Raw genomic sequence first — 27,898 nt, 5'->3', positions numbered from 1 at the left:
ATGTGTAATCCTTTAGGATCTACACCTGCCTTCTCCCAGAGAAGAGCTGGGAACACACAAGCTCACTGAGGGCTGCATGGGGAGTGTGTCTGGGTTTCACCATTATGTGGAGGACGTTATGTGGGTTGGGGATTCTAACCATGAAACTTCTGGGAAATGGTGAGGGAAAGGGGAATTGGGAGGGGAGGCCAAGGGAACCGCACAATATTCAAGGCGGGACTTGAGTTAGGAGCCACCCCCCTGAAAGGGGGCGGGGTTATGCTCAGACACAAACAGTTCACGTCTGGTCTCAGGCCGGAGAAACCCACTTCGAGATGGTTTAATCACAGCCCATTGTACACACAGGAGGTAGGCTGGTCTCCCGTCCCAGCTGTTCCAGCCCCACAGCAGCTCCTGTAGAGTTTTCTTTGGCTCGGAGAAGCAGAGGACTCCCCTAAGCGCTGGTTTCCCCCCCCCCCGCCCCCCCAAACCAACTGGCTTCCATTACCCCTGACAGCTCCGGAGCCACAGCTTAGCCCCCCAGGCCTGTCTGGCTGCTGGCCGTTCCCTTTTATGGTGAAGCTGGGAGAAAGCAGAGTGACGGCGGGACGGGCGGGGGAGGGGGTTCTGGCGGGCCAGGGACTGTAGCGAAGTACCTCGCCCTTTACCAGAGACCCCCGTCGGACGAACCGCAGCCCTCTCTTCTTTCTCCGCCCTGAATCCACCCCCCCCCCTCGTGTGTCCCAGCCTCTCCTCCCTTGGTCCCTCCCTCACAGGGGGCGGGGGCGGGGGAGGGGCGGGGGAGGGGGGGGAGAGTGGGGGTGATTTCCCGCTTGGCCGAGGTCCCACCGCTAGGATTTGGATTCCGGGAGAGTCCACCCTATTTCCCGCGCCCTTCTCTAGGAGCGGGGTACAGGCACGGAGCCTGCTTAAGGCAGGTACTATCGGTCCGAACGGCGAACGGCTGGCTGGCAGTGGCGAAGGAGCCCCGGCATTGCCAGCCCTGTCCAACCCCGTCCTCACCGCTGGAGCGACCGATGGGCAGGACCCAAAGGAAGCACCTGGCTGGGCTGGGCCGGGAAGCTAAGGGGGTGGAGAGGGGGGTCAGAGCAGGAAGGGCTGGAGCCTGCGGGTCACGCCCAGCCTCCTGCGTGGCCCGGCCACCGCACCCTCATCCTTGCTCACTATTCTGCTCCGGGGGGGGGCGGCCCCCCACTGATTCAATAGCCGCGACCCAGGTCCCCCGCCAGCTGCAGCCAGCTGGCAGACTCTGCACGAGGCCCCGCCCCGCGGCTGGCGGCCCCCAGGCCCCGCCCCGTGACTGGACTGCTCCCAGGCCCCGCCCCTCGCACGTCCCACGGGAGCAGGCGAGATAGAGATAGCGGGGCTAGAGAAGCCGTTTCGACTGCGCCTCCCGGCCGGAAGTGCCTTGTTAGACCCTAGTCCGCCTTACGAAGTTCCGGTTCAGGCCTCCTACCTCGAGTTGTGCGCCGGCGGAGCCGAGCCGAGCCGAGCCGGTCAGGTGAGGGACACGCAGGCGCCGCCGTCTCTAAACACCCGTGCCGTGTCTGGACGTAGGGGCCGGGGCCAGGGCCAGGGCGAGAACCCGTCCCGAGGGCGAGGAGAGCGCCGCCCGCGGCTCAGTCCCTCCCTTCTCCGCAGGATGATCACGGACGTGCAGCTCGCCATCTTCGCCAACATGCTGGGCGTGTCGCTCTTCTTGCTTGTCGTTCTCTATCACTACGTGGCAGTCAACAATCCCAAGAAGCAGGAATGAAAGTGGTGTTTTCTCCGCCCCAGGTAACGGTCCGGGGCGGTAGCGCCCGTCCTCGGAGAGCGGAGTGGCGAGGCCGCGCCTGGGCCTGCAGGGTTCGAAACTTCAAGTCAGAAAGTGTGGGCCAAGCTTGATGCGGTGCAGAGCCGAGCTCCTTCGTCCGCACAGACTGCCATGCGGTGCCCGGCCCCTTCCCTAAACTGCTCCCTGCTACAGTAGGGGTGAACTTCCAATCCTCAGTCCTCATCTTGAGGCCCTGATGGGTAAACCCCAAGTTGGGGCTATGATTATAAGGAGGCGCTTACTGCAGTGTGTACAGATGCTCTGAGGATGTTTTATAAAAACGAGTGGGGAGCCAGGCGCCAGTGTCTCACGTCTGTAATCCGAGCTACTCAGGAAGCTAAGGCCTGAGGATCGCAGTTTGAAGCCAGCCCGGGCAGGAAAGTCTGTGAGACTCTTTACCTCCAGTAAACTCAGAAAAAGCTGGAAGTGGCGCTGTGGCTCAAGTGGTAAATCTCTAGCCTTGAGCAAAAGAAGCCCAGGGACAGAGCTCAGGCCCTGAGTTCAAGCCCCAGGACCGACCAAAAAGGAAAAAAAAAAAAAAGAATAGGGCTCTTCAGTAGCCCCACTTTCCCCAGATTGCAGAGGCTTTATTTTTTTGTGAGGGGTGCAAATGTAGACTTCTATAACATGTTCTGAGGCCAAGGGCATTGGTTTACGGGTTGGCTGCTATAGACTCAAGCTAGAGAGAAGGGGAGGAGGGGTTGGGAGCCAATCTTAAGTGTGGGTCAAAAGTGTAATGGAACAGGCTGAAATGGGAGTTGGCTGCTGAAGGATTCCTCAGAGGAAAGCTGCATTTTTCCTTACCTCAGATCTTTCCCCCTCTTTTCTAGGGTTCCAGGACATAGTCTGAGGCAAGATGGAGGGTGTGAGGGGCCTTCACACTTCACTTCATCCCTTCTACCCATCACAACATACAAAGCAACTACATCTGGATTTTCCCAAACAACTTTTATTTCCTCAAAGTCTTCCTTAACCCTATGGAACAAGAAGCTGCCACTGGATAGGGCCCAGTATAGGGGCTGCTTTCTTTTCTATTCCCTCCCCCCAATACAAAAATATAGATATATTTCTTGTGGTCCCCAAATCTTGTGCTGTGGAGGGAGGGAATGGGTGGCAGGTCCCTATTTTGTCCTGTCTCAAATGTTCTGCAAGGCCGCAAGAAACATTGTGACTGCCATTTCAAGGAGTTAGAATTGCCACATGAAATCAGCAGCCAAGGAAGGGAACAAACATATTTCCATGTTCCCCTACCTTGTGGTTAAATCCTGGGTATGAAGGTATAGGCATTATCAGACCCGGGGAGAAACAGTGAGTGGGGGAGATTTAGGGACAAAACAAACCTCAGGTTGGCCCAAAGGCCCCCTACTATAACAAATCCGGGGTGGGGAGTCAGATAGTGTACAGGAAATAGGAGAAAAGGCAGGAGCAGAGTGGGGCCGTGGGGGGCCAGCCTGAGGCAGCCTGCAACAGAGAAAAGAGATGAATCAGGGCTGTGATAACTGCCCCTTTTCTGGTCTGTTAGGCAGGTGCTGAGAAGTGAAGGGGAAGTGAGCTAAAGATGGGTTAGGATAGGTAGGTTGACTACTGTACAAGAGATTAGATGCTTGTACTAGCTAGCTAGCTCCTAGGCCTTTAGGCCCCAATTAGAAATCGTTTTCTTGTTCTTTGAAGTGAAGTTCTGAGGCTATAGTGGGTTTCTGTAGTCTTTGGAGTCAAGGGAGTAAGGAAGGGGTAAAATTGTCCTGAATGGAAGAAATGGAGATGAAGGGATAGAAGAAATGAGGGATGCAGAGCGGGAATGGACTCAGGCTCACCCTGATGTAGCAGAGCTGAGTTCGGGCTCTGGATCACTGCTCTCTCTGGTCCAGGGAACAGGGGATGTGGGGCCTGAAGAGCCTCTCATCCCTCTGCAAGTCGGCGGTGAGCCCCGGCACAACCTGGGCCTAGCCTGTGTGGACAGTGGTAAGCTAAGAGGCTGGGTTCTTCTATGAGCTTTTCCGCTTCTAGAGTTTCCATGCATAATAGCCTAGTATCGAAGTCAACAGAGGTCCTAGGACCTTGAATTGCTGGGCAGCTCTTAGCTGAGAGGATGGAGACTGGATGTCAGCTAGAGAACTGAATTCAATCCGTGACTATGCATTCCAAGTCTTACATAACGAGGGATGGCAGAAGGATTTGGCAGTGGCTTTCATGGGTACACCGTGGCCAACAGCTGGCTGAGTAGAGAAGCACTGTATAGAAAGATGGACAGTAGGCTTTCCTAAGCACTTTCCAGGGGCCTTAGCCCCTGCCAGAGCAGTTTAAGTGTCACTCTTCTAGTCAGCTTCTGCTTAAACCCATCTTAGCTAAACTAGTATGGGATTTAAACTGAAGTGGAGGTGGTGGCAGGGCTGTTCTAGGAGCAGTGACCAGATATGTTACCTGGGGAATCCGGGACCCCTCTTGGCGGAAACTCTCCTCGAGCAGGTCTGGGCAGAAAGAGAGGAGAAGCTAAGGGCAAGGGCAAGGAAAGCCACAGCTAGCAGGCTGGACTTAGAGTACATCTAGCAGGGACAGATGGGGTTGGAAGCAAGCAAGACACCTGGCTGATGAGGACTGGAGTAGGCAGGCTCCAGAGCAGCTCTCTGATATTGCTGGAGTAGAGGCTGTAAAGCAGGGCTGAGCATTTTCCCTCCCACTACCCAGGTGTTGAATAGTGCCTTGCTGGGTCCTGCCAGAGTTGTGCCAGGGACTAGGGAAGGCCCCCAAAATTTTACCTGCAATCGAGTTCTGATGCAGGGAATCCGAGCACTAGTCCCTAGAAGACCTTTTCCAATCACCATAACAGCCTCTGACTTGTCCCCCGAAGACAAGAGTGAGCAGCCATTCCCTAGAGAACAGAGGAAACTGATCATCAAGGTAGGGGCCACAGAAGAGAGGAGACCACTTCCTTTAGATCAGTTTCTTGAACTTCACCCTCTTATTTTTTCAGTGCTGGCAACTGAACCCAGGACTTCATACATGTTAATATGATGTCACTGAATTATATTCCCAGTTCCAAACTTTGGCACTATTAATATTTTGCACTGGATAATCCTTTCTTTTAGGAGCAGTCTTGCACATTGTAGGATGTTTAGCAGCATCCCTAACCTGTAACTACTAAATCCTATTTCCTCCCTGGTCCGTCTCCCATTTTAACAAACAAGAATGTCTCCACATGCTGTCATATGTTCCCTGGAGGCAAAATGGCCTAGTGAGGCTCTAGTCTGATTCAAGCGATGGCATAGCAACTTTTGGCTAAAATCAGAACCTATCCTAGCTTAACTAGTGTGAAAATTGGGGCCCAACCATCTGTGTAGACTTTTAAGGATAAGGTCTACTGGAGACCTGGATTGAAGGCTGCCCAGTAAGAATTGACAGGTTGCATGTAGCAGGCTCTTAAGAAAGAAGATATTGGACTTGAGTCTTAGAGAACAGTTTCATCCAATCCTTTACACAGCTAGATGCATAACTTAAAGGAAGAGTGGATGGCATAGATTTTGTATGGAAGCTAGGATGAATGTGCAGACCTTTGACAGGTCACACACACAAAAAAAAAGCCTTTTCACATTCTCCACTGTTCTCCAGTGTTGCATACCTCTTGAATTTATGGAACTTGCTAAGTAGCACTTTGCAGGTAGAAAAAGTTCTTAATTTCCTGAACTGTAGAAATGAGGATTAAATTAGGTAAGGTGCATAGAGCAGTGGCTGGCACACAGTACATATTCAATGTCATTTATTTTGCAAACTCATTAAATTACAGCTTCTGTACAAAGGCACAAGTGTTAGGGGTTTAGGGTGCCAGGAGGATAAATGATGAACCCTGGAGTGGCTTGCATTATATCTGGTTAAGCAGGAAGTCAGATTAGGTGGCAGTGTGGCTGAAGGAGTTTCTTTAAGTCTACTCAGGAGCCTCAACTAAGCCCTTAGTGGTCCAGAAGGGAGGAGATTGGAATTTAGGGACAGTTGGTACAGACCTGATATGCTCAGTGAATTGGGTAGTAAGCAGGAACCTATGTTGCGAGAGGAGGCTGGGCCAGAACTAGCAGAAGTTGGGGGTGGGGCTAGGCTGCTTGCAGTAGGGCGATGGTTTAGTGGCTGCTGCCGCTTTTTCCTGTCTTGGCTTCTGGGCTCTGAGTGGAAAGGACACAAGCAGGTCAAATGAGTTAGGCACCAAGATACTCTGCTGGTTCCCTTTGGTCAGACAATGTCTGTCTTTAAGCTTGTCATCAGAACAGCACCTCTCTTCTACCTCTTTTTGTTTTCTGAGACAAAGTCTTGCTACATACATAACCCCAGATTGTCCCCAAAGTTGCCATCCTGCCTTAGCCTCCTGAGTACTAGGATTTCAGAAATTCAGGAATGCACCAGCATAGCAGGTTGCAGCACACCTTTTCTGAAGCAGCTGTAGAATGGGTAGTAAGACCTTTACTATTCCAGTACTCCATCTCCGCTCATTCATTTTCAAGAAGTTAATGAGTTTAGCATGGCAAACACAGCTTTCCTAGGTTCTCATCTACAATAGTTCCTTTTCAAATTGCTCATTCTTGTCCCTTTTGTCAGTTTTACCCACCATTCTGACTTGGTCTACTGAAAACTCCTAAATCTCTCTCTAGCCCTTTTCACTGAAATTCAGTTCTGTCTGTTGGATATGTCCATGACCAAATAATATTTTTCTCTTTGTCTCTCCCTGTCTTGTTAGAATCTTGTTTGATCTTTCTACTCTTTCTTAGTATTTTGGTTTGTGTTTACTCAAATCCTGCCTTTCCATTACTAATGTCTAGATACATCTTTCACTTAGGTTTTTTTTTTTTTTTTAAGTCAGTAGTGGGGTCTGAACTCTGGGCCTGGGTGCTGTCCCTGAGCTCTTCAGTTCAAGGCTAGTGCTCTACCACTTGAGCCACAGCGCCACTTCTGGCTTTTTCTGCTTATGTGGTGTTAAGGAGTCAAATCCAGGATCTCATACATGCAAGGCAAGCACTCTACCACTGAGTCACCTTCCCAGCCCACTTAGTTTTGGAAAAAAAAACTTTCCTAATGGCCTGGCCCCTACTGCTACTGTGTGGTTCCTTTGGAATTTGTTTCCAAAGGAATTTGTTTCCCTTTCTAGAGGTACCTCTATGAGGCAACTTGACAATCATTGACAGAATTAATTGTTCTCATTACTTTATTGTCCTTTGTTTACATGACTGGTCATTGTTTATGGATCATTTCTTGGAATTTAAGGGCATACAGTTATTCTTTGGGACAGTGCTGTGGTCCATCCCTGTGGGGATGGCCAAATTCTGAAAGCTGGGAAAGATGGTGAATTGAAGACCTGCAAGTGTGGCAGGTCCTTGTTATAGAGGGAGAGCAGGTGCCAATTCAGGGGGCAGTGATAAACTGACAGTTGACCCTTAATACATGTGTTAGATTTGAGAAAGCCTCAAATTTGGGAAGTAGGTGACAATAAGATCATCTTATCTAATTATACTGAGAAGTAACAAGCAGTATCAAAAACATTTCTGGTTTTTTTTTGGGGTCTGGTCGTGGGGCCTGAACGCTGTCCCTCAGCTCTTCAGCTCAAGGCTAGCGCTCTACCACTTGAGCACAGCACCACTTCTGGCTTTTTTCCTTTTGCTTATGTGGTGCTGAGGAATCGAACCCAGGGCCTCAGGCATGCAAGGCAAGCGCTTCTACCACTGAGCCAACTTCCCAGCCCTCAAAAACATTTCTGAAAGCCAAACATAGTGGGCCATGCCTCTAATCACAGCAGGAGGACTGTGAATTTATCTTTGCTACATGGCAAGACCCTGTCTCAAAAAGCAAAAGGAGTATTTCTGAAAGGCCTACAATTTAAAACAATATCTCAGTACTGGATTGGTGTCTGTAATTAAAGCTATGTGAGAGAGATGGAGTGGAGTGGTTCAAGCCAGCTTGAACAAAGAACAAGACATCCCTCTGCATGTATGTGTGCATGCGTGTGCGCGCGCATGTGTACGTGCCAGTCCTGAGACTTGAATTCAGAGCCATATGCTTTTTCATTACTTTTTTTTTGTTGGTCATGGCATTGAACTCTGGGCCTGCGAACTGTCCTTGAATTCTTCAGCTCAAAGCTAGTGCTCTACCACCTGAGCCACACCCCCACTTCCAGCCTTTTCTGTTTATGTGGTGCTGAGGAATCAAACCCAGGGCCTCATGCATGCAAGGCAAGCACTCTACCACTGAGCCACCTTCCCAGCTCCCCCCTCCCCTTTTTTTTCCCTCAAGACTAGCAAACTACCATTTGTGCCATACTTGGCTGTTTGGTGATTAACTGGAGAAAAGCATCTCATAGACTTTGCTACCCAGGCTGGCTTCAAACTGTGAGTCTCAGATCTCAGCCTCCTGAGTAGCTAGCATTGTAGGTATAAGCCATCAACACCTGGCTGACAAAATCCTATCTTAACCACTAAGCTGGGCATGGTGGTATATGCCTAGTATCCCAACTACATGAGATGACATAGGTAAGAGGATCATGTCAGGCTGAACAAAAATGTGAGAACTTACCCAAAAAATAACTGAAGTTTAAAGACGGACTGGGAATAGGGCTCAAAATCCTGAGCTCAAACCCCAATACAGGAGGTTGGGAATGTGGCTTAGTGGTAGAGTGCTTGCCTAGCATGCATGAAGCCTTGGGTTCAATTCCTCAGTACCACATAAACAGGAAAAGCTGGAATAGTGCTGTGGCTCAAGCAGTAGAGTGCTAGCCTTGAGCAAAAGCAGCTCAGGGACAGTGCCCAGGCCCTGAGTTCAAGCCTCAGGAATGGCAAAAACAAAACAAACCCCAATACAGTATGTAAGAAATCTCAGGATAAAAGCCAATCTGACATGGGTATCAAGTAGTCTGAAGAGTCTAAAACAACCAGACTTTAGGGGGCTAGTTAGAATTGGCACAGAGATGCCAAGATGACAAGTTGGGCAGACTCATGGACACAGTCAACCGAAAACACTAGCCACACCAATGACCTAAGAGCAATACTCAAGGAGGACTCAGACCAGGGTGATTCTGGGTGCTGGGGGTGTGGTTCAGGTGGTAGAGTGCTAGCCTTGAGTGAAAATCTAAGGGACAGCACCCAGGCCCCAAGTTCAAGTAACAACACCAAAAAGGACATCTGGATGATGTCCAGATGGTAGTGGACAATAGAGGGAAATAGTGAACTCAAAGAGAAAATGCTGGGCTCATTGATAAACACAGGTATACTGAAAGCACATTAAAGGATGAACCCTATGGGGAAGAAAAAAGAAAAAGTTAGTAAAAATCTTTGGGACATTTGTAGGTATTAGTAATAAGTGGAATGTCATTCCAAAACATATGAAACAAGATAGTCAAAGGGTACAACAAATGTCAGTGCAAAAATGGAGATGGTATCATGGAAAAGATACGAGATTATAACCCAACTCCTGCCTCTAATCTGAGTTTCAGGATAGAGGACAAGAACTGACTTAAGAGAAAGGCTTGGTCTAGGAAGAATCAAGCATTTGAAGATGGCACTTCAGTTATCACTAAAAGACTTATGGAACTACCTGTACTCAGAGCCTGCTTTCATGTTTTGACTTTCTACCCCTGGTGTGATCCAGGCCTACTCAAATCATTGTTGAGATAGAAGGGGAAGCCCCATTCTGTTTCTTGGTTTTAAGCTATAGCAGCTTAAGCTGAGTATAGAAGTGACATGTGAGGTTATGATAGGGTGTTTTGTGACAATGACATATAGGTTCCATTTGAGGATGGCAGGATAGCCCTGGGGCCAGGGATGGAGAGGCTGAGCTAAATTGACTTTAGCTTGCATTGGTTAGAATGGATGTTCTAAAGCCTTAGTTTAGACAAGCTAAATTATTTGTCTGTACCTTCATCCAGCATCATCTTTTCAAATACCTTTGCGACTATCGGCAGACACAGTCCATGAGATGATCACAGGCCTAGTTAATACCCTAAGAAAGGCAGGAAGAGGGGCTGGGAAAGTGGCTCAGTAGTAGAGTGTTTGCATGAGGCCCTGGGTTTGATTCCTCAGCACCACATAAGCAGAAAAAGCCAGAAGTGGTGCTGTGGCTCAAGTGGTAGAGCTGAAGAACTGAGGGTCAGTGTCCAGACCCAAGAGTTCAGGCTCCACAACCGACAGAAAAAAAAAAAAGGAAAGGCAGAAAATGAGGCCAGTATTAAGTTGGCTCCCAAGTAAATTTTTTGGTAAATGCTGGTGCTAAGAAGATGTATTTAGAACCATTTCCACTGGTTTAGTGGAAAAAGTAGAAGTAGTAATGGGTTACAACTAAGTCCTGCTCACTAGTTCAGAATGGGATATTAGCTATTCTACCTAAAGTTTGTCTCAGCTAAGCTAAGTCATTGCAGAGACCAAGAAAGAGTTCTAATAAGCCAGGCACCGGTGGCTCATGCCTGTAATCCTAGCTACTCAGGAGGCTGAGATCGGAGGATTGCAATTCAACGTCAGCCCAGGCAGGAAAGTCCATGAGACTCATCTCCAATTAACCAGAAAACTGGAAGTGGCCTTGTAGCTCAAGTGGTAGAGCACTGGCCTTGAGTTGAAGAGCTCAGGGACAGCGCCCAGGCCCAGAGTTCAAGCCTCATGACCAACTCCCCTCCCCCCCCGCCAAAAAAAAAAAGAGTTCTAATAATCCCAGGTTCAAGTGACAAAGCTGGGAGAGAGGAAAGTGCATGTAATAGTGTTAGCTAAAGATGCTTGTTTTTAAACCTGAGTACCTTGACCTTTCACTTCTATATTCAGCTGGATTGGTTGGAGAGCCAGGAAATAAGCTGGAACCCAGGGCCAGGACAAAGCAAGTGAGGTACCTACGGTGCAATACTGAAGGACACACTTGAACGACCCTAAAGGTGAGTGCTCCTGTGTCCTAGGAGCCTCATCTGCCTGCTAGTCTGTCCTGCCTGAATCCATTCATAACAGATAGGAGATAGGGGAAGCTACTTTACATTTCCCCTCTCACCCTGGCAGGCCTTTCTTTAAGCTTTGTTTGCATCTGCTTTTGCAGAGTATCTTGTAGGCCTTTTATTTCTCACTCTATCACTGCATTAGCTATGCTCCAATGACCATGTCTTCCCCCACATCTATAGAAGCTACAGTGTCTGTCTATGCTTCTGAGACTGTGTGGATTGGAACTGTACTACGGGTCTGGGAAGGTGGTACTTCAAGAGTGTGTTTTGCAGCTGGAGAGATCTAGGTAGAGAATGTCTTAGTGCTAAGGTCAAGGTACTTAAAGGTTTATTCAGAACTTTTTAGCCTTCCGTCCCAGCAGCATTCCTGTTTGTCCCAAGTTGGCTACTTGCTGACCTCTGCAATGCCAGGAGTCCATGACTGACTGGGCCTACATCGTTTCTGAAATTCCCTGAATAACCAATCTCATGTGTGTTCTAGCCAATAAAGGATAGCCAGTAGAACTCCAGTGGCTCATGCCTGCAATCCTAGCTACTCAGGAGGTTGAGATGTGAGAATTGCAGTTCAAAGCCAGCTTGGGCAGGAAAGCCCATGACACTCTCATCTCCAATAAACTACTCAGAAAAAGTCCTGAGTTCAAGCCCCAGGACTGGGGCCAAGGGGGGGGGGGGGAAACAAGGAGGGGAGGAAGATGGAAGGTTGTGGGGGGAGGGGATCTTTGTCAAAGAACAACCCCAGCCAAGCATGTAGCTTATACTTGTAACCTTAGCTATACTTGTAACCTTAGCCACCTGGAAGGATTGCAGTTCATGCAGTTCAGGTCTAACCAAGGTAACACTCCACATGTAAATCACTAAGCCAGACATGGTGGCATGTGTCTATCATCCCAGCTCCATGGGAGACAAATAGGAGGTTCATGCCAAGCTGACCTAAGAAAAATTTTGAGAGTCTAATTCAAATGATAAAGCAGCCGAATATCAATGGCTCACACCTGCAACTCTAGCTACTCAGGAGGCTGAGAACTGAGGATCACAGTTCAAAGACTGCCCAGGCAGGAAAGTCCATAAGACTCTGATCTCCTAATAACTATCAGAAAGCCACAAGTGGAGCGGTGGCTCACTTGAGTAGAGTGCTAGCCTTGAGCAAAAAAGCTAGGGGACCTGAGTTCAAGCCCCAGTACCAAAAAAAAAAAAACCAAAGCAAAAAGCTGATGTGCCTCTCTAGTAAATGTAAGGCCATGAGTTCAAACCTGCTAAAAACAAATAAAAGTCACTAGAAAGTATAGCTAGTTTTACAGTTGAGATTTCTGAGGTCCAGGGCCCGTCATATTTTTCTAGCTCAGAAAAAAAATATAGCAGGGCTGGGAAGGTGGCTCAGTGGTAGAGCGCTTGCCTTGCATGCGTGAGGCCCTGAGTTCAATTCCTCAGCACCACATAAGCAAGAAGAAAAAAGCCAGAAGTGGCGCTGTGGCTCAAGTGGTAGAGCGCTAGCCTAGAGCTGAAGAGCTGAGGGACAGCGCCCAGACCCAGAGTTCAGGCCCCACGACCAGACCAAAAAAAAAAAAAAAAAAAGAAGAAAAAAAATATAGCTAGATGTAGCAGAGACTAAAAAGCTAGTTATGTGGAACTGAGAAATGCCACAAAGCAACAACATAAGACAGATCACACTAAATAAAGACACAAGATGAAGCAAATGCCCAAAGAACACAGGAATTGGAAGTCAAGATTCCTGGGATCTCATTTTTCAACCCCTTACAGTAGCTCTGGTATTATAGCTTTTATCTTTATCCCTTGACTTGTGACCTGTAGTTCCTAGTCCTTACAAATACTTACACAAGTCTCTAGAGTATCTGTTCTCCAGCCATGTTTTCTTCTAAGCTCATTTACCTGTGGGACATCCCTTTGTATTGAGTTACCTGGCACCTGTATGTGATCATCCCTAGATCTTCAACCCAGCACTCATTTTCTCTACAGTCTGCCTGTAGGGTATCTTCATATAGATAGCCTAAGACACTCAAGCAAGTTGAAATTGATAATTTTCACTTTGTCTTCTAATACTGTCTTATTGTTATCATGAGTTTTTCCTCTATCTTATAGCCTTGAAGCCTTCTCAGTTCCTCTCCTATCATGAATCCTGCCATTTCTCTTTCTAATATTTAGATTTATCCCTTTCTTGCTGACCCTGGTACAGGCTGTAGTCATACCTAAGGCTCCTATCTACCCTTTCCTGTTCATTACAGTACAGGATCTTGTGTTCTTAACCCTATGTATTAGTTTCATAATCCATGTTTTCTGGACACCTCAACTTCTCACTTCTACCTACTTCCCAGGTGAAGGGCCATGGTCCCTTGTATACCAGGCTACATATACATGCTTTTGTTTTCTACCCAGGAGCACTATTCCTGATCCTAGATGTCATTTCTCATTTCTGGAATGCTTTTGTCATACTACCTGTTCAAAGCTATTTTTCACTACTATATGCTATACTCTGCAATAGTCTTTTTTTGTTGTTGCTGGTAAGGGGGCCTGAACTCTGGGCCTGGGCGTTGTCCCTCAACTCTTTAGCTCAAGGCTAGCACTCTAACACTTGAGCCACAATGCCCCTTCTGCTTATGTGGTGCTGAGGAATCAAACCCAGGGCCTCATGCATTCAAGGCAAGCAATCTACCACTGAGCCACCTCCCAGCTGCAATAGTCTTTTGAATAGTGTCTTAATAAACCTTTGTTTCTCCTAAAAAATAGAACCAGAACAAAAGTTTTTCTCAACTGTACATTCTTTTGTTTTTTGGTCCGGTCGTGGGGCCTGAATTCTGGGCCTGGGCACTGTCCCTCAGCTCTTCAGCTCAAGGCTAGCGCTCTACCTCTTGAGCCACAGCGCCACTTCCAGCTTTTTTCTTTTTGCTTATGTGGTGCTGAGGAATCGAACCCAGGGCCTCTGGCATGCAAGGCAAGAGCTCTACCACTGAGCCACCTTCCCAGCCCTCAACTGTACATTCTTTATACCTATTATGTTGTTGATCTAGCATAGTAGGTCACTAAGTGTCTTGGATCTTTAACGTATACATGTGTTTTTATGTTTTACTGTCCTGTTTCCTCTATTGAGTTTCAAGTCAATCAGCCAGGAATTACTAACACTGCATATTTTCCATTAGTTATCTGGGGAAGTAACAGAGAAATAGAATATATGTCCCTTAGCTCAAAGAGTTCAATACAAAATTATTCATTCAGAGGGAAGCCTGGAGAATGCCAATAATTAAGGTTGAAAACTGATTGGTATCCTCCAGTGATGGCCTAGAAAAGGCTCTTGAGTAATTTTCTTTGTAGTCAAAGAACAAGAACTTATTCGGATGAAGGAATTCCCAGGAACTGAGTTATTAGTTAGAAGAGGCTGACTGATGGGCTAGGAATGTGGTTTAGTGGCAGAGTGTTTGCCTAGCATGCTTGAAGCCCTGGCTTCAATTCCTCAGTACCACATAAACAGAAAAGACCAGAAGTGGCACTGTGGCTCAAGTGGTAGAGTGCTAGCCTTGAGCAAAAGAAGCTGAGGGACAGTGCCCAGGCCCTGAGTTCAAGCCTACAATTGGCCAAAAAAAAAAAGGAGGCTGACTGAAATAGAAAGATAAAAAGAGGTAGAGAGAAATGCAGCACAAATGGTAAAGCATTTGCCTAGCAGGCTTGAAGGCCCTGAGTTCAAACTCCAGTACCACAAAAAGAAAAAGAAATGGAAAAATGTATCCAGGTTTAGTATAAGGAACTAGGTATATTGGAAGAGAAGGTTGACACTGCCACCTAATGGCTGTGCAATCTTGCTTCTCCTTACTGTATTTTTTTCTTCTTTATTTTGGGACAGGGTTTTGCTATCTAGCCTGGGCTGTCCTTGAGCTAGCTTACGATCCTCCTGCCTCAGATTCCCAAGTGCGTACACTGCCACACCCAGCTGGACAGGATATCCTTCAATAGCCTAAGTTTCTTCATCAGAAAAATGGGAACACCATCCTTCCACAGGTCCTGGTGAGAATTAAATGAAATTAATTTTTCTTTGTTGCCATTGGAGCTTGAACTCAGGACCTTGGGCTTGCTACACATGTGTGTTTTAACACCTGACCCATTTTTGCTTCCATTATTTTTTGAAAAGGGTCTTGCTTAAAAAAAAATCTTTGTGGAGAAAATTTATTTTGTATGCATAACATTACCCAAATCGATCAACTGGGCATAAAGTAGGTATTCCTTGTTACAGGAATGAAGGTCTCACTTTTTTGCCTGGGTCAACCTGGACCACATTCCTGTTTATGTGCCCTGCATAATGGGGATGACAGGTGTGCACCACTGTACCTAGCTTTTTGTTGGTTGAGATGGGGTCTTTTTTCCCCCATCTGGCCTTAAATCATGATCCTTCTGATCTGAGCTTCCTAAGTAGTTAAGACTGCCTGTGTGAGCCACAATACCCAGTAAAGGAAATTATATGATACTGTCTTTTCACTGTTAAATGCTATTTATATAAGGCATTGTTACTTTAATTACTGTCATAAATACAGTGCATAATTATCCTTTCCCAATCATGATAGAACTTCAAAGAATACAGTTTAGAATATAAAGAATCGAGTTGAATATCAGGGACAGCACATTTTCACTGGCTAAAGCTAGTAAGGATCTCTGTAGCTTCTCTAACGGAAAACCCAGCACAGTCAGACTAGCTGCCACTGACCCAGTGCTGACTCACTCTCCTAAAAGCTCGTCTGCAAGCTGACTGGCAGGAAAACATTTAATATCAATGGGTACAGCTGAAGACCAGCAAAGTTTGTAGCTCCAGCTTATAAACTTCCATACTGTGGCAAGCTAGCTCCAACCAGAGGACTTGCACAGCACTGACTTGTATAGTACATTTCCAGAAGTGGCACTACAATAGTCTCCCCTGCCACAATCTAGGCATTCCAAGTTACTTCTCTTCTTTTTCCCTAGAATAGAGTTTTGATCCAGAATCTCACATTACCAGGTAAAATCTAGGGATAATAACGTATAGTTGAGCAGTTGTGCACACTACTGGAAAGGAATAGACTTGGTCTGAGAGCCCAGAACAGAAGCTGCTGCCATTGTTTTACTTTTCTTTGGAAGAACTGGAATACTGATACGGTGTTTTGAGAAATCTCTGAAGCCAGAAACAATTTCAGCCTCTAGAAACTGGATAGGCACTCATCATTCTGCAATTTGGTTTCTATGGACAGTTAGTGCATACGGCCCCCAAGAAGATACAATGACATTGTCTTTGATGTGAAGGCTCCATGTCTGCTTGGCATTTCATCTCTGGAAACGTTCCCAGGTCCTAGCATGAGCTAAAGTCCCAGGACTTCCACCTATGGCCATATACATTATTGCTCTGAATCATGTCGCAGGGAACACCAAGCTCGAAGGAGAGGCTGCAGATTCTACTACAGGCTAATTTTATTGATTCACACCTTGGTCCCAGGCCAAGTATATAATATCTTCAAGTTCTCACTTCCCCCAGCAATGCCCCAAACAACTGAACACCTGCTGCAGGGGCTCCCAGACTGGCTTACCTCTGACGGGGCCCAGCACCCGGTGGCTGACCTTTTGGGTGCTACAGCCCAGGCCTGGAAGCCCTGCAGGCCGACTGCCATGAAAAGGAAAGCTTGGGGAGTTCTTTATCTGTGGAGAATTTTGTTGGCTGTTGCTGCCAACACCAGCACTTGTGCCAGTGCCAAAACTTCGAGCCCGGTTCAGAGCATTTTCAGAGCAGGAAGTAGGCAATCCACTGCAAAAAAAACCAAAAAACAAATGTCAATTAAACCTAGGTCAGAGTGGCAAGGTCCCTACCTTTCCCCAGAATCTGATGCTCAGTTAAGCTACATATCTGAGCTAAGACCCATTCCCAGGAAGAAGGGAGGAATTCATGCCCATGAAAGGGGCCTCCATCCCTGAGCATAGTAACTAATCTCAGAAGGACCATCCCAAGAATTTCCCTTTATTACCTTAGTGCAGGCTCTTTAATTCCTTTCAGTCATTCACAGCTTTTGAGAGCTGAGACCTGCCCACCTTCACCACAAAAATAATAGCTTTTGTGCACACTCAAGCAAAGAGTCCTCTGGCCTGATTTTCAGATCCCTTAGAAATATGTGGCTCCAGGCAAGAGGAAAGAAGATCCCATTCTCAAAAAGTAAATAAAATGTACTAACATTAATCTACCCAGAAAATTTTTAGGAGTGAGGAAGGAATACAAATCTCTCAGAACCCCTACTTTGAGAATCTACGCACTTTCCTACCCTCTCTCCTTTCCATGTTGCTGGTCTTACTTGTTACTTTTGGGAGGAGTTCGAGAATATCTCTTCTTGTTGACACCCGCATTCATACTGCTGGTCAGGCCTCGGCTGTTTCGCACATGCCTCAGCATCCAGGCCCGCAGGTTGGTGAGGCTGCTGTGCTCTGACAGTACAATTCGGGGCCATGGGTTACATTCTGCCATGTCCAGAGCTGCAATGGCCATAGCTCGTCCCACCTGTAGGGAGTCCACTTTGGTTCAGCAGCATGGTCCTTTAATTTAGGTTGCCTTTTTTGTGGGTACCCTAGCTTTTGTGCTCAGGCTGTGTATCTCAAGTATGTTTACAGCTGTTAGGGAACCATTTGGGGATCTTCATCCATTTTGCTAGAGATAGGTATGCTTGCTGGCTAGCACCATGAAGAAATTCTCCTAACAAGAGTTTGGATATCTTTTCTCACCTATAGCTCTTTCTACCCTTACGTGTCCTAGAGTAAATGGGATTACCAAGACCATAGTAGTGGGGTACTGTTAAGCTCAGGAGAGTATAAGCCCCATAGAATATGAAGAACAGCTCAGAGCTGCTTGTTCTGATTCCACTGTGCTAGCATTCTCTGGTCCAGGATTAGACATCGTGCCTGTTCATCCTCTCCATGTGGAGCAGAGCTATACTCCTGTAATGGACACAACCATGTCTTTGCAAAGGACCTTAGAGTCAGGCAGGAAGAGTAAAGGCCTTTCCAGACTTTGAGGTTTCCCCTTTTCCACATAACCCAAGGAATCATACCTGCTCAAATAGTTCCACAGTATATCTGGAGGGGAAAGCTGGCGGGGGAGGAGGGCTGGCACGCCCGTTGTCATGGCAGGCAGCAGGAATGCTGTTTACTGAGCGTCCAGTGTTGTAGTTGCATTCAAGTGTGTAGCTAAGACACAGAGACTTTTATCAGTGTCCTGCCTGAACAGACCCCAGGAGACAACTCAAAATGGTCTAAGTAGTAATCACTTGAAAATAAAGTGAAGACAAAGAACACACTAATAATACCAAGCAACTAGCAACTACCTTGGCACTACACCATGTACCCAAGGAGTCAGACCAAAGACAGTCCTGCCAACTGTGAAGCTTTCTTTTAAGATTTGGGCTGTCCCACACCTCCCTAAGTACCCTGGACTGGGTATCGTTTTCTTTAAGGAAGACATTTCCTCAACTCTATCCCAGTTTCCACCCAACCTGTGGATTATCCCTGAGGCTTTGTAGATTGCCACGCGGCCGCTTCCCTCTTTAGACTGGCCATCTCTACGGTCTCGGGCATACATGTTCTTCTCTGAGAAATTGCAGCCCTGGAAGTCAAAATGGGCTGAATTCAAGGAGATGAGCTTTGGGTACAGCATGTTTTCCACCTGTTTAGGGAAGGAAACAACAACTCAGAAGGAGAGACAGAAAGAAGGGACAAGGGGCAAGGAAGAGATGATAAGCATGCAGCCATGTGACTCAGTAAGTATGTAACATATACCATCAAAACCATCAGCAACAATCAACAGTTCTTCAGTCCCCACTGTCTGACATTTCTAGGCACTGAGAAGGTATGATTTACCTCCTTTTAAGTTCTTCGTTTCTTCTTTTCAATAATGTAAAATTTTCCTTCTGTCCTGGTTCTCTAAAACTAGGGCAGCTGGACCCTCACTCAGATGTAATGTCTTGTAATGCCTGAGACAGAAAGCCCTAGTGCCATCTCTTGGCCCTTTGAAGCTCATGCAGAGATGGTCTGCACAGGATTTCCTGCCAAAGGGTTTCCATTCCTGTTTGGTGACCTAACCATTATCTCCTAACCTGCAAACCTCCCACAATTAACAAGGTCCTCAGGACTCTTACCTGGGTGCTCTCATCATTAAAGCTGTTTCCATACATGAAGCAGCCCCTTTTGGAAGCATGTCCATGCAGGTCTACGTAGTAGGCAACACCACTCTCTTTTGGGGGGATGGTGTCAGGAGCTGGCTGTTCAAGGTCAGTAGACTTTGGGGGCACAATCCACACACCACTAGCCTTCTGTTCTGCTGGCTCTGTCTCAGTCCAGGCCTCAGGGTTTTCCCCATCAGGTGGCTGCCCAAGGTGAGCTTCATTGTTGAGATTGTTGGCTTTCTCGAGGTCAGAAAGAGGAGCATCAGGAGGGAGACGAGAACTGGGTTCACGTTCAGGGGGATTCTTGGAGCTCAGACGCGAGTGCACGTGGTGGTAGAGAAGCACAGCTTTAGCTCCATAGATGGCTGGGTGCAGGATAGCATCAGGCTTCAGATACTGACGGTTCAGATTCACGCCACGTGAGTCTGTGCTGTAGGATGATAATGACTGAAGCAGAATCTAGTGGCTTACTTAGCAGAGGAGGCACTAGAGTAGTTAACAAGGAGACTATGCAAGACTGATCAAACGAGATGCTGAGATTGTGTCATGAAAGAAGACACGACCCATCTGACCTGCTGTCAGTCCTACCATAGAAATTTAAGGCTAGCTCCCTCTATGCAGATGAGCCTAGACCTATCAGGTTTGCTCCTTTCCAAGAGTGCATTAGATACAATCATATCCCCTCTCAGATCACTACAAGACTAAATGGGTATGCCCTTATTAGTGTAAGAGAACACAAGGAATACAGGAGAAGCTAGAAGGCTAAGAGTCTCACTGAGAAGTACATGAAGGAGACAGAATAATCCAGAAGACTGAGGATGCTACTTACCGGTAGTGGCCCCGGACCACACCATCAGGGTTCAACATGGGAATCAACTTAAAGACAAAGAGGCGACGTAGGGTTTGAGCTCTGGGATCATCAGGTCGAAGGATGAAGTCCAGAAAACCATTGAAGACAAAGCTAGATGGAGTCTCCCCAGGGTGTACCCTGCTGCTTAAGAAGAATATCTGAGGTAGAAAGGAGAAAAGACATGGGGTCAGTTATGCCATAGTTTCATTTTGACATACAGGGGCTTAGGGTGGGTGAGGCAGGAAGAGCCCCTGGGCATCCACTGGCTGAGTTTGCAAGGGGAGCAGGGGCTCACCTTTCCTCAGGCTGCAGGCAGAGCTGGGTCCTAGATGCCTAGTGATTGTCAAACCTTAAGCTATCCACACTGGCCAGAGCTAGAAAAAGCCCAAAGTGCTACTTTTATGCTGTCCCTACTCACCCTCTTGCCTGTGAAACGGAATGGACGGGGAGTGCTGGTATCAGGAAATAGCTGTTCTAGACGGGGCTCTCGATCTTCTCGAAGCCCATGGCAAGAAGAAATTGTTAACAGATCTACACGAAGTCCATCCAGAGAATAGCACAGGAGCTCCCGGTGATAATAGATAGTATCTAAGGGGCTGCAGGGAGAAAAAATCATTGCGCCAGGAGAAATTCTTTGAAGTCCTAGTAAGAAGTGGGCCTTGTCACCAGCCTTCCCAGTTCCTCACACTGTTAAATGAGGCTAAGGACATGGGTGGGATTGTACTGCCAGAATTGCTGCAGAGTACAGGACAGATGAACTATTGTTTCCCCTCCCCAAGCTGTGGCTCCCCTGGATAGATTACTTTGTGTAGACAGAGTTTCTCTCTGTGGGGACAGATGCAAAAGGTGTTCTGAGCCGCTATAGTATTGGATAATTGATGTGAGCTGGGATAGTCAAAGGCTTAAACTGGGCAGGTGGTAATATGCTGAGTACAGAGTCACAAAGAAATGTATTTTCAAAGGCCTATATTCTATATGGAGAAAAAAACTGATGAAGTTTTGATTCAGAGCTCATAGGACAAATTCTAGAAATAGTAGAGGGGCTGACTGATCCAGGATGATATGACAGAAATAAGACTGGAGATTGCACCTGCCATGGGTAGGGTGATTCTCCGGAAAGCGTTGGTCTAGCTGGGTTAGCAAATCCTGGCAGTCACTGTAGGAGAAGGGGTAGCAGAAGGCGAAGAAGGTAGTGGACCCCCGACCTTCCACGAAACGGTGAACAAAGGACAACACAAACTGCGTCTCTGTCATCTGAGGAGCAGAGGAGGAAGAAGGAGGGGCAACATGCCGTCCATGTCAGAAGTGCACCAAGAGCTGACCTCATGCCCTTTCCACTGTTACCACCTCCCTCCCTCATACTTTCCAATGAAAACCAGCTTCTTCAGGCCTGTTCAATCAGGGACTTATCTTGGACTCCAGCTAGTGGTGGAAAGAACTTGAGATCCTGCCTATCTACTCTTCTATAACAGGCAAATTCTACTTTTCTCTATTAGCACCCCGTCTTTGTTCTTCATAGAGAACTTACCTCAAAGGTGGGCCGGTCTCGAATGCGTTCCCAGCGAGGCCGGGAGGGCAATGTACGCACAAAGGGAGCCATGCCCTGGGAATAGAGTTTGCTTTGCTTATTCATGTTCATAATGTTGATCTTGATGAGTCTTCCCGGGGATCCTCCCCGGACACTGAAGTAGAACCATGACCTGAGGGCCAGGGAGAGGCAGGTCAGTACATATGAGAGGGTTGAAGATCGGATAAGTGTGAGAGCTGGAGCAAGGCAAACTGGCACGGGATCAAAGAAGCAAGGAGGGGATAGAATTGAAGGGACTGTGCTGCTATGAACAAGCTAGCCAAGGGCTGACTGGAGTGAAGATCTTGGTACCTTGCCACGCTTTCTTCTTCCACCCTCCCCATCTTTCCTCGTACCTGTTTCCATTCTCAAATTCTGTCTCAGCACAGTCTGGCCGGGTCCACACGTTGAACTCGTAGTCAGGGGAAGAAGTAATGCTGCTGGTGAGGGCAGATGCCCCCCCTCCTACTCCTTCCCCATCAGTAGTCACAGACTCCACCTTCTCCACATGGGCTAGGTTCCCTGAATCAAAGCGAGAACTGAACAGCAATCCCCCACAGCGCAGCTCCATGGTGGGGCTGGGAAAGCATCCTCTTGCCCCACTCTGGCCCTGAGAGCTGGGGGAAGAAAAATGAAACAAGATTTTTTGGCATCTTTGGATAAATAAAAACCGTCTTAAGTAATTCTCGGTGAAGCAAAAAGCTCTGTCCTTAGAAAGCACAGAAGTGGCCTTCCAGCAAAGCCAAGAGCCAACAGCATTTTGACCCTCAATAGTTTAACTACGGCACAGCTGTTCCCAATGCTCAATAGTTTAACCATGCTGAGCTTCTTTGTAGGTAGACTTGAGAGTCGAGAATAACTATTCAATACATACACACCCACTACAGCACAGGCCATCTTGAGACTCCCCATTCTTTGCCTCTGTTTCTTAGATTGGCTCTGCACCTCTAATGCAAAACAATCAGGTTTCTAAGTTTGAGTAGCTTCCTCTCTCCACCCGTGTGTCTTCACAAGCACTGACTAGAATTATACTGTTGCTTCCTGGAGCCCTGGAAAGGCTGGTTCCCCTTGCCCCACTTTTATTTTATTTTGCTCCTACACTGCGCCTATTATGGAAGAAAATTACAAAAAGGTGCCGTTCCCAAGTTAAAAGAAACTGGACAATTGCCACCTGCTCACCTAGACTGCAGTTCAGTTCCAATTAGGGCGTGGGTCCGTTTCCATCCCCCGCCCTAGGACACTGGAGCCCTGCAAAGGCTTCCCTGGTAGTTACTGCTTTGGGTGTCCCAAGTACCCCCTTAAGAGCCTGGGCTGGCAGCCCCACTTGGGGCAGCGAGTGGCTCCTCGACTCCCATCTTTGGAGCCCCTCACACTGATGGGCTGGCCTCGAGCAGGATGGAGTTCCGAGGCAAAGGAGGGGTGGAGACCAACGCCCTGGAGGGCTGGGAGGGCGGACCCCGGGGGTCAGGGATGAGGCCACAGGACGGGGGTGGGGCCGGGCAATGGGGCCGCGGGGGCTGGGTCGGCAGGCCGGGGGGCGGGGTGGCATTCGAGAGGTGCTCGGGCCGAGAAGGGCTGCGAGAAGGGGGCGGGGCCGTCCCGGCAGAGCCCCTCACCTCTCTCCGGGCCGCTGCTCCCGCTCCCTGTCCCGCAAGCGAGGCGGCACCTCGGGCCCCGGCACCAGGGCCCTCCACCCAGGACCCACACAAAACCTGAGCGCCGCGGTGCCGGGACCCCGCTCTGCCAGGAGACAACAAGTCTCTCTCCAATTGGCCGCGGCCGCAGCTGGCTACCCGCCCAGTAAGGCGCGCTGCCATTGGTCGGCGCGCAGGGTTCCGCGCACGTTAGCGGGTACCTGCGCGCTGGCGGTTTGGGGGTCTCCCGAGGTCCGCGCGGCGCAGGCCTTCGGCCGGGGCTCGTCCCGGGGCGGTTAACGCTTGCCTCCGAAGGCGGGGAAGGCAAGGCGACGGAGCGAGAAGCTGGACCAGACTTACCTACGAACAGAAGGAAGTCGTGTGAAGCTGACCCTAATCACTGTCTCTCCCCCTCCCCGCCCCGCATGTCTGTAATAAAACGTCCGCGGAGACTCTGCGGGTCTTGGTTACTGCTCCGTGTGTTCATTTCTCACGTGCGTGGATGGCGAGAGGGGAAAAAAGGCGAGTGGAGGATGCGGGCATCGATCCCGCTACCTCTCGCATGCTAAGCGAGCGCTCTACCATTTGAGCTAATCCCCCGGCTGCTCCAGCTGGCCTTCCTTTTGCCTTACAGGTACTCGGAGCGCCCAGCCGCGCTCGTGCGGGGACGATGTTTATAGAAAAGGGAACAACCTACCGCTGTAACGCGGACAAAGCTTTTCGGGACCAGACACACAGCAGTTACACACAGACCCCGCTTTTTAAAGAAAACACGCATCGAGACAGATGCGTCCAGTTCGCAACCTCTCACCGTACCGCGTGACTGCACCGGACACGGACGACCTCCTGCACCCGCGGGCCGCACCCTCGCAAAGGAGCGGCCCACCTGCCACTCTTGCCTGGGTCATGAGACCGAGAGCAAAAGGAAGGCAGAAGTCCTTCGAGCCGGAATCGAACCAGCGACCTAAGGATGACCAGGTTGCTCCACTACAGTCCTCCGCTCTACCAACTGAGCTATCGAAGGCTCCGCTGCTCCCGGGCGCTGCCAGCCGCCCTCTAATGCTTACCGCGCCGCCGTCCTCCGGGGCTGCGGAGCTGTTTGGTTTTTAATCAAAGCTTGCTCCGGGTCCCCTCTACCCGCCCGCGGAGCAGCCCGGGCCAGGAAGCCCTTCCGGTCCTCACACAGCAAAGGAAGCCGGAGACAGGGACGAAGCCGCCCGAAGCCGCCCTTCCCCGGCCGGGACCGGGAGGCCGAGCGTGAGCTTCCCGGATGGTTCTCCGCTTTTGACCAAACGCTAGCAGCGTCCCGCGGCGCTCCCTAGGGGTCGCGAACTCACGGCGGGACGTCCACACGGCTGGGCCGGGGGGGCCGGGGCCGGAGGGCCGGGGGGGCTGGGGGGTCGGGGGCCGGAGGGCTGGGGGGCTGGGGGGCCGGGGGCCGGGGCCGGGGGGCTGGAGGCGGGGACCCCGCGGGCAGCTTGTGCTGGCAAGGTGCACGCTGTCCCAATCCGAGGACGCGCACCCACCTCACCAATCAACCAACCCCGGGGTCGATCCGTGCTGACCGGAGCGCGGGTGAGGCCGACCCTGGAGCTGCGGGAGGCGAGCGCCGGGCCGAGCCCCGGGGCGGCCCGGGACGGCGCCGCGGCCCTCCTCCCCGAGCAGCGCGGGGCCCGGGCCCCGCGTTTCTAGCCCTGGTTCAGTCTGACTCTGCTCCTGCCGCGTCGGGGAACTCCAGCCCGCGGCAGGTTTCTTAGCACGGCAGTTTAGTGCTAGCCACTCCGAGCACAACTGAATTATGGCGCTCTGAGCACAACTGGTGCGAAAGTCACATGGTGAAATGAACCTTCCCACGGTGAGCAGGGCGGGGGTGCTGAGTGCACCCACGGTGCCCAGCAGATAGAACCTCTTGAATAAGTTCTTTCCACCGAGGGGGACCCCTCCCACACAGATAGATACCTTTAAATAATCACTACCCACCCACCTCAGTTCCCCTCATTCCCCGGCAACCTCTAATTGGCTTCCTGTCTGCTTGCCTCTTTCTGTAGATTTCATATGAAAGAAACTGTAAAATATATGATCTTTTGTGCCTGATTTCTTTCACTTAGTATTATTTTGAGATTCATCTAAGTTGTGGCATGTATTAGTATTTCATTTCTTTTAATGGCTGAATACTACTCCATGCAGTGGATGGAATACTAATGTTAGCCTTGCTAATATTATCTATCAGTTTATCCATTCATCTGTTGGTGGATATTAGGCTATTTGCGACTTAAACAATTTCTCTTGAGTATATATCAGGAGTGGAATTGCTGTGTTACACGATAATTATGTGTAATTTTTGAGGAACGGCCAAACTTTTCCCCATGGAAGCGCTATTCCCACCAGCACTGAATGATGGTGCCCATTTCCTTGCCAGTATCTATTGTTTATCTTTAGAAATTACACCGTGGGTGTTAGTGGCTCATACCTGTAATCCTACTTACCTGGGAGGCTGAGGTCTGAGATTGCAGTTTGAAGCCAGCCCAGGCAGAAAAGTCTGTCTGTGAGACTCCTATTTCCAATTAACCACCAAAAAGCTGAAAGTAGAGCTGTGACTTGAGTGGTAGCATCACACACACACACACACACACACACACACACACACACACACACACACACACACACACACACACACACACACACACACACACACACACACACACACACACACACACACACACACACACAGAGGCTGGGAAGGTAGCTCAGTGATAGAGTGCTTGCCTTGCATGCATGAGGTCCTGAGTATGATTCCTCAGAACCACATAAGCAGAAAAAATGGGAAGTGGTGCTGTGGCTTAAGTGATAAGAGCACTAAGCATGAGCTGAAGAGCTGAGGGACAGCACCCAGGCCCAGAGTTCAAGCCCCATGACCAACAAAAAAACAAATGACAACAACAACAACAAAAGCTGAGCGCAGGTGGCTTACTTCTGTAATCCTAGCTACTCAGGAGACTGAGATCTGAGGATCCCAGTTCAAAGCCACCCAGGCAGGGAAGTCCGTGAGACTCTTATCTCCAATAAATCATCAGAAAACTGGAAGTGGTGGTGTGGTTCAAGTGGTAGAGCGCTAGCCTTGAACTGAAGAGCCCAGAGTTCAAGCCCCATGACTGACAAAAAACAAAAAACAGCCAAGGAGGGCACAGAACTTGAGGGATAAAGGGTGAAAAAGTACAGCAGTGGAGCTCACTGGACATTATGAAAGTGAACTATACAACTTGTGGATGGAGAAGGGAGGAAGGGACTGCGAGAGAATGAGGGAGAGAACTGGGAGATAATATACTGTATGAAAGGAAACATACGCATTACCTGACTCATGTAATTGTAACAACCCCAATAGCCACTATATTAATAAATTGAACTCAGTTAATTTTATTATATTTACACTTTAAGATCATTTAAGGGTTTTTTTTCCCTGCCTTTGTGAATGGATCTTTACTTCCATCTTATTCTCTACTAGTTGTCACTAGATGATGGAAAACTCCTCTTCCTTCTCTCACTTATTTTTTTTTTTTTGTCAGTCATCGGGGCTGATCCTCAGTCTGGGCGCTGTCCCTCAGCTCTTCATCTTAAGACTCCTACTCTACCACTTGAGCCACAGTGCTACTTCCAGTTTTCTGGTGGTTAATTAGAGATAAGAGTCAAGCACTTTCCTGCCTGAGCTGGCTTTGAACTTTGATCCACAGATCTCAGCCTCCTGAGTAGCTAGATTACAGGTGTGAACCACCAGCACCCAGCTTTTTGTTCCTTTCTTGACAGGATCCTACTATGTAGCCCAGGCTGGCTTCACATTCTGACTTCTTTTACTTATCTACTTGATTACAGGCATGTGCCACTACACCTAGCTTTGTTTTGCATTTTATATCCAGCTAATTTACCACTCTCTCAGTAATTTTTTTTTTTCTTCTTTTCCTGTCAGTCCTAGGGCTTGAATTCAGGGCCTGGGCACCGTCCCTGAGCTTCTTTTTGTTCAAGGCTAGCACTCTACCATTTGAGCCACAGTGCCACTTCTGCCTTTTTCTGTGGTACTGAGGAATCGGACCCAGGGCTTCATGTATGCTAGGTAAGCACCCTACCTTTAAGCCACTTTCTTAGCCCCCTCTCAGTTAAAAAAAAAAAAAAAAAGTTTGGAAGTGGGTTCTGGTAGCTCACTCAGGAAGCTGAGATCTGAGGATTGCAATTTGAATCCAGCCCAGGCAGAAAAGTCTGTGAGACTCTTATCTCCAAATAAACTGCTGTTAAAGCTGAAGTGGAGCTGTGGCTCAAATGGTAGACAATTAGCCTTGAGCAAAGTGAAGCTTAGAGACTGCACCCAAGCCCTGAATTCAAGCCCTAGTGCCAGTGCAAGAAATAAAGCAAAGAGCTTTGGGCATGCGTATTATATCTACAAATAATTACCATATTAGAAATTAAATGAGAAAAATAAATTATTTATGAATTAACAACAATGAATATTCATATTTATTAGCATAGTTTAAACATGTTTAAATGAAAGTGGCATTTTTTTACATTAAAGAATTTCTGATCTCGTTGAAAAGAATATATCTTCTATATTGAATCAGTTATTTATTTATTTTGAACTCTGGGCCTGGCACTGTTTCTCAGCTCTTCAGCTCAAGGCTAGCGCTCTATCACTTGGGCCACAGCACCACTTCCAGCTTTTTCTGCTTATGTGGTGCTGAGGAATCAAACCCAGGGCCTCATGCATGCAAGGCAAGCACTCTACCATTGAGCCACCTTCCCAGCTCCCTTGAATCTGTTATTGATTTCATTAGTTGAGGATTAAGAAGAAAGTCTGGTTTCACACAGATAAGTTGGAAAGGAAAACAGTATTTTGATACCCTTTCCAGATAACCACCTCTGGTGGAGACATAACAGGA

General features: G+C 48.4%; 2 protein-coding genes and 2 non-coding genes across 11 annotated transcripts; 1 reads left to right on the top strand and 3 right to left on the bottom strand.

Moving 5' to 3' along the window:
* Positions 1-1,393: 1,393 nt before the first annotated feature.
* Positions 1,394-2,882, top strand: Ost4 (oligosaccharyltransferase complex subunit 4, non-catalytic). Of its 2 annotated transcripts, XM_070025205.1 has the most exons (3): positions 1,394-1,501; positions 1,642-1,779; positions 2,647-2,882. In XM_070025205.1, exon 2 carries the CDS (start codon positions 1,643-1,645, stop codon positions 1,754-1,756), a length of 114 nt encoding a protein of 37 aa, XP_069881306.1. In that variant the 5' UTR covers positions 1,394-1,501; position 1,642; the 3' UTR covers positions 1,757-1,779; positions 2,647-2,882. The 2 variants fall into 2 exon arrangements, with proteins under 2 accessions (XP_069881306.1, XP_069881307.1); XM_070025206.1 differs by lacking the exon at positions 1,394-1,501 and having other exon boundaries at positions 1,508-1,779.
* On the bottom strand, positions 2,746-23,353 carry Agbl5 (AGBL carboxypeptidase 5). Of its 7 annotated transcripts, XR_011372492.1 has the most exons (16): positions 22,959-23,105; positions 21,699-21,959; positions 21,304-21,475; positions 20,866-21,029; positions 20,194-20,371; positions 19,755-19,933; positions 18,899-19,355; positions 18,257-18,426; positions 17,816-17,951; positions 17,066-17,268; positions 16,313-16,527; positions 5,812-5,967; positions 4,573-4,685; positions 4,238-4,284; positions 3,631-3,764; positions 2,746-3,277 (listed from the first exon to the last, which is right to left on the bottom strand). XR_011372492.1 is itself a non-coding variant. In XM_070025204.1 (15 exons), the coding sequence occupies exons 2-15, from the start codon at positions 21,911-21,913 to the stop codon at positions 3,106-3,108; spliced, it is 2,664 nt and encodes an 887-aa protein (XP_069881305.1). In that variant the 5' UTR covers positions 21,914-21,959; positions 23,337-23,353; the 3' UTR covers positions 2,746-3,105. The 7 variants fall into 7 exon arrangements, 6 of the variants coding, with proteins under 6 accessions (XP_069881305.1, XP_069881301.1, XP_069881304.1 ...); XM_070025204.1 differs by lacking the exons at positions 4,238-4,284; positions 22,959-23,105 and adding an exon at positions 23,337-23,353; XM_070025200.1 differs by lacking the exons at positions 4,238-4,284; positions 22,959-23,105 and adding an exon at positions 23,198-23,295.
* A 150-nt stretch (positions 23,354-23,503) lies between these two features.
* On the bottom strand, positions 23,504-23,576 carry Trnaa-agc (transfer RNA alanine (anticodon AGC)). The gene has a single exon. It is a non-coding gene; the product is annotated as a tRNA-Ala (tRNA).
* A 336-nt stretch (positions 23,577-23,912) lies between these two features.
* On the bottom strand, positions 23,913-24,000 carry Trnay-gua (transfer RNA tyrosine (anticodon GUA)). Its single transcript is given in 2 exon segments — positions 23,913-23,948; positions 23,964-24,000. It is a non-coding gene; the product is annotated as a tRNA-Tyr (tRNA).
* Between the last annotated feature and the right edge of the window lie 3,898 nt (positions 24,001-27,898).

The sequence above is a fragment of the Dipodomys merriami genome, unplaced genomic scaffold (assembly GCF_024711535.1).
Source record: "Dipodomys merriami isolate MVZ:Mamm:240054 unplaced genomic scaffold, mDipMer1.0.p SCAF_17, whole genome shotgun sequence".
NCBI classification, from domain to species: domain Eukaryota; kingdom Metazoa; phylum Chordata; class Mammalia; order Rodentia; family Heteromyidae; genus Dipodomys; species Dipodomys merriami.
This window is presented reverse-complemented; position numbering and strand designations above follow the sequence as displayed.

Coding starts and splice junctions, on each gene's coding strand:
- Agbl5 (XM_070025204.1), bottom strand. CDS start 21,913: ATGGAGCTGCGCTGTGGGGGATTGCTGTTCAGTTCTCGCTTTGATTCA. Junction 20,372..20,865: donor AATCACCCTACCCATGGCAG/GTGCAATCTCCA, acceptor TTCTCCCTGCAG/CCCCTTAGATACTATCTATT. Junction 4,686..5,811: donor CAATTCACTGAGCATATCAG/GTCTGTACCAAC, acceptor TCTGTTCTCTAG/GGAATGGCTGCTCACTCTTG.
- Ost4 (XM_070025205.1), top strand. CDS start 1,643: ATGATCACGGACGTGCAGCTCGCCATCTTCGCCAACATGCTGGGCGTG.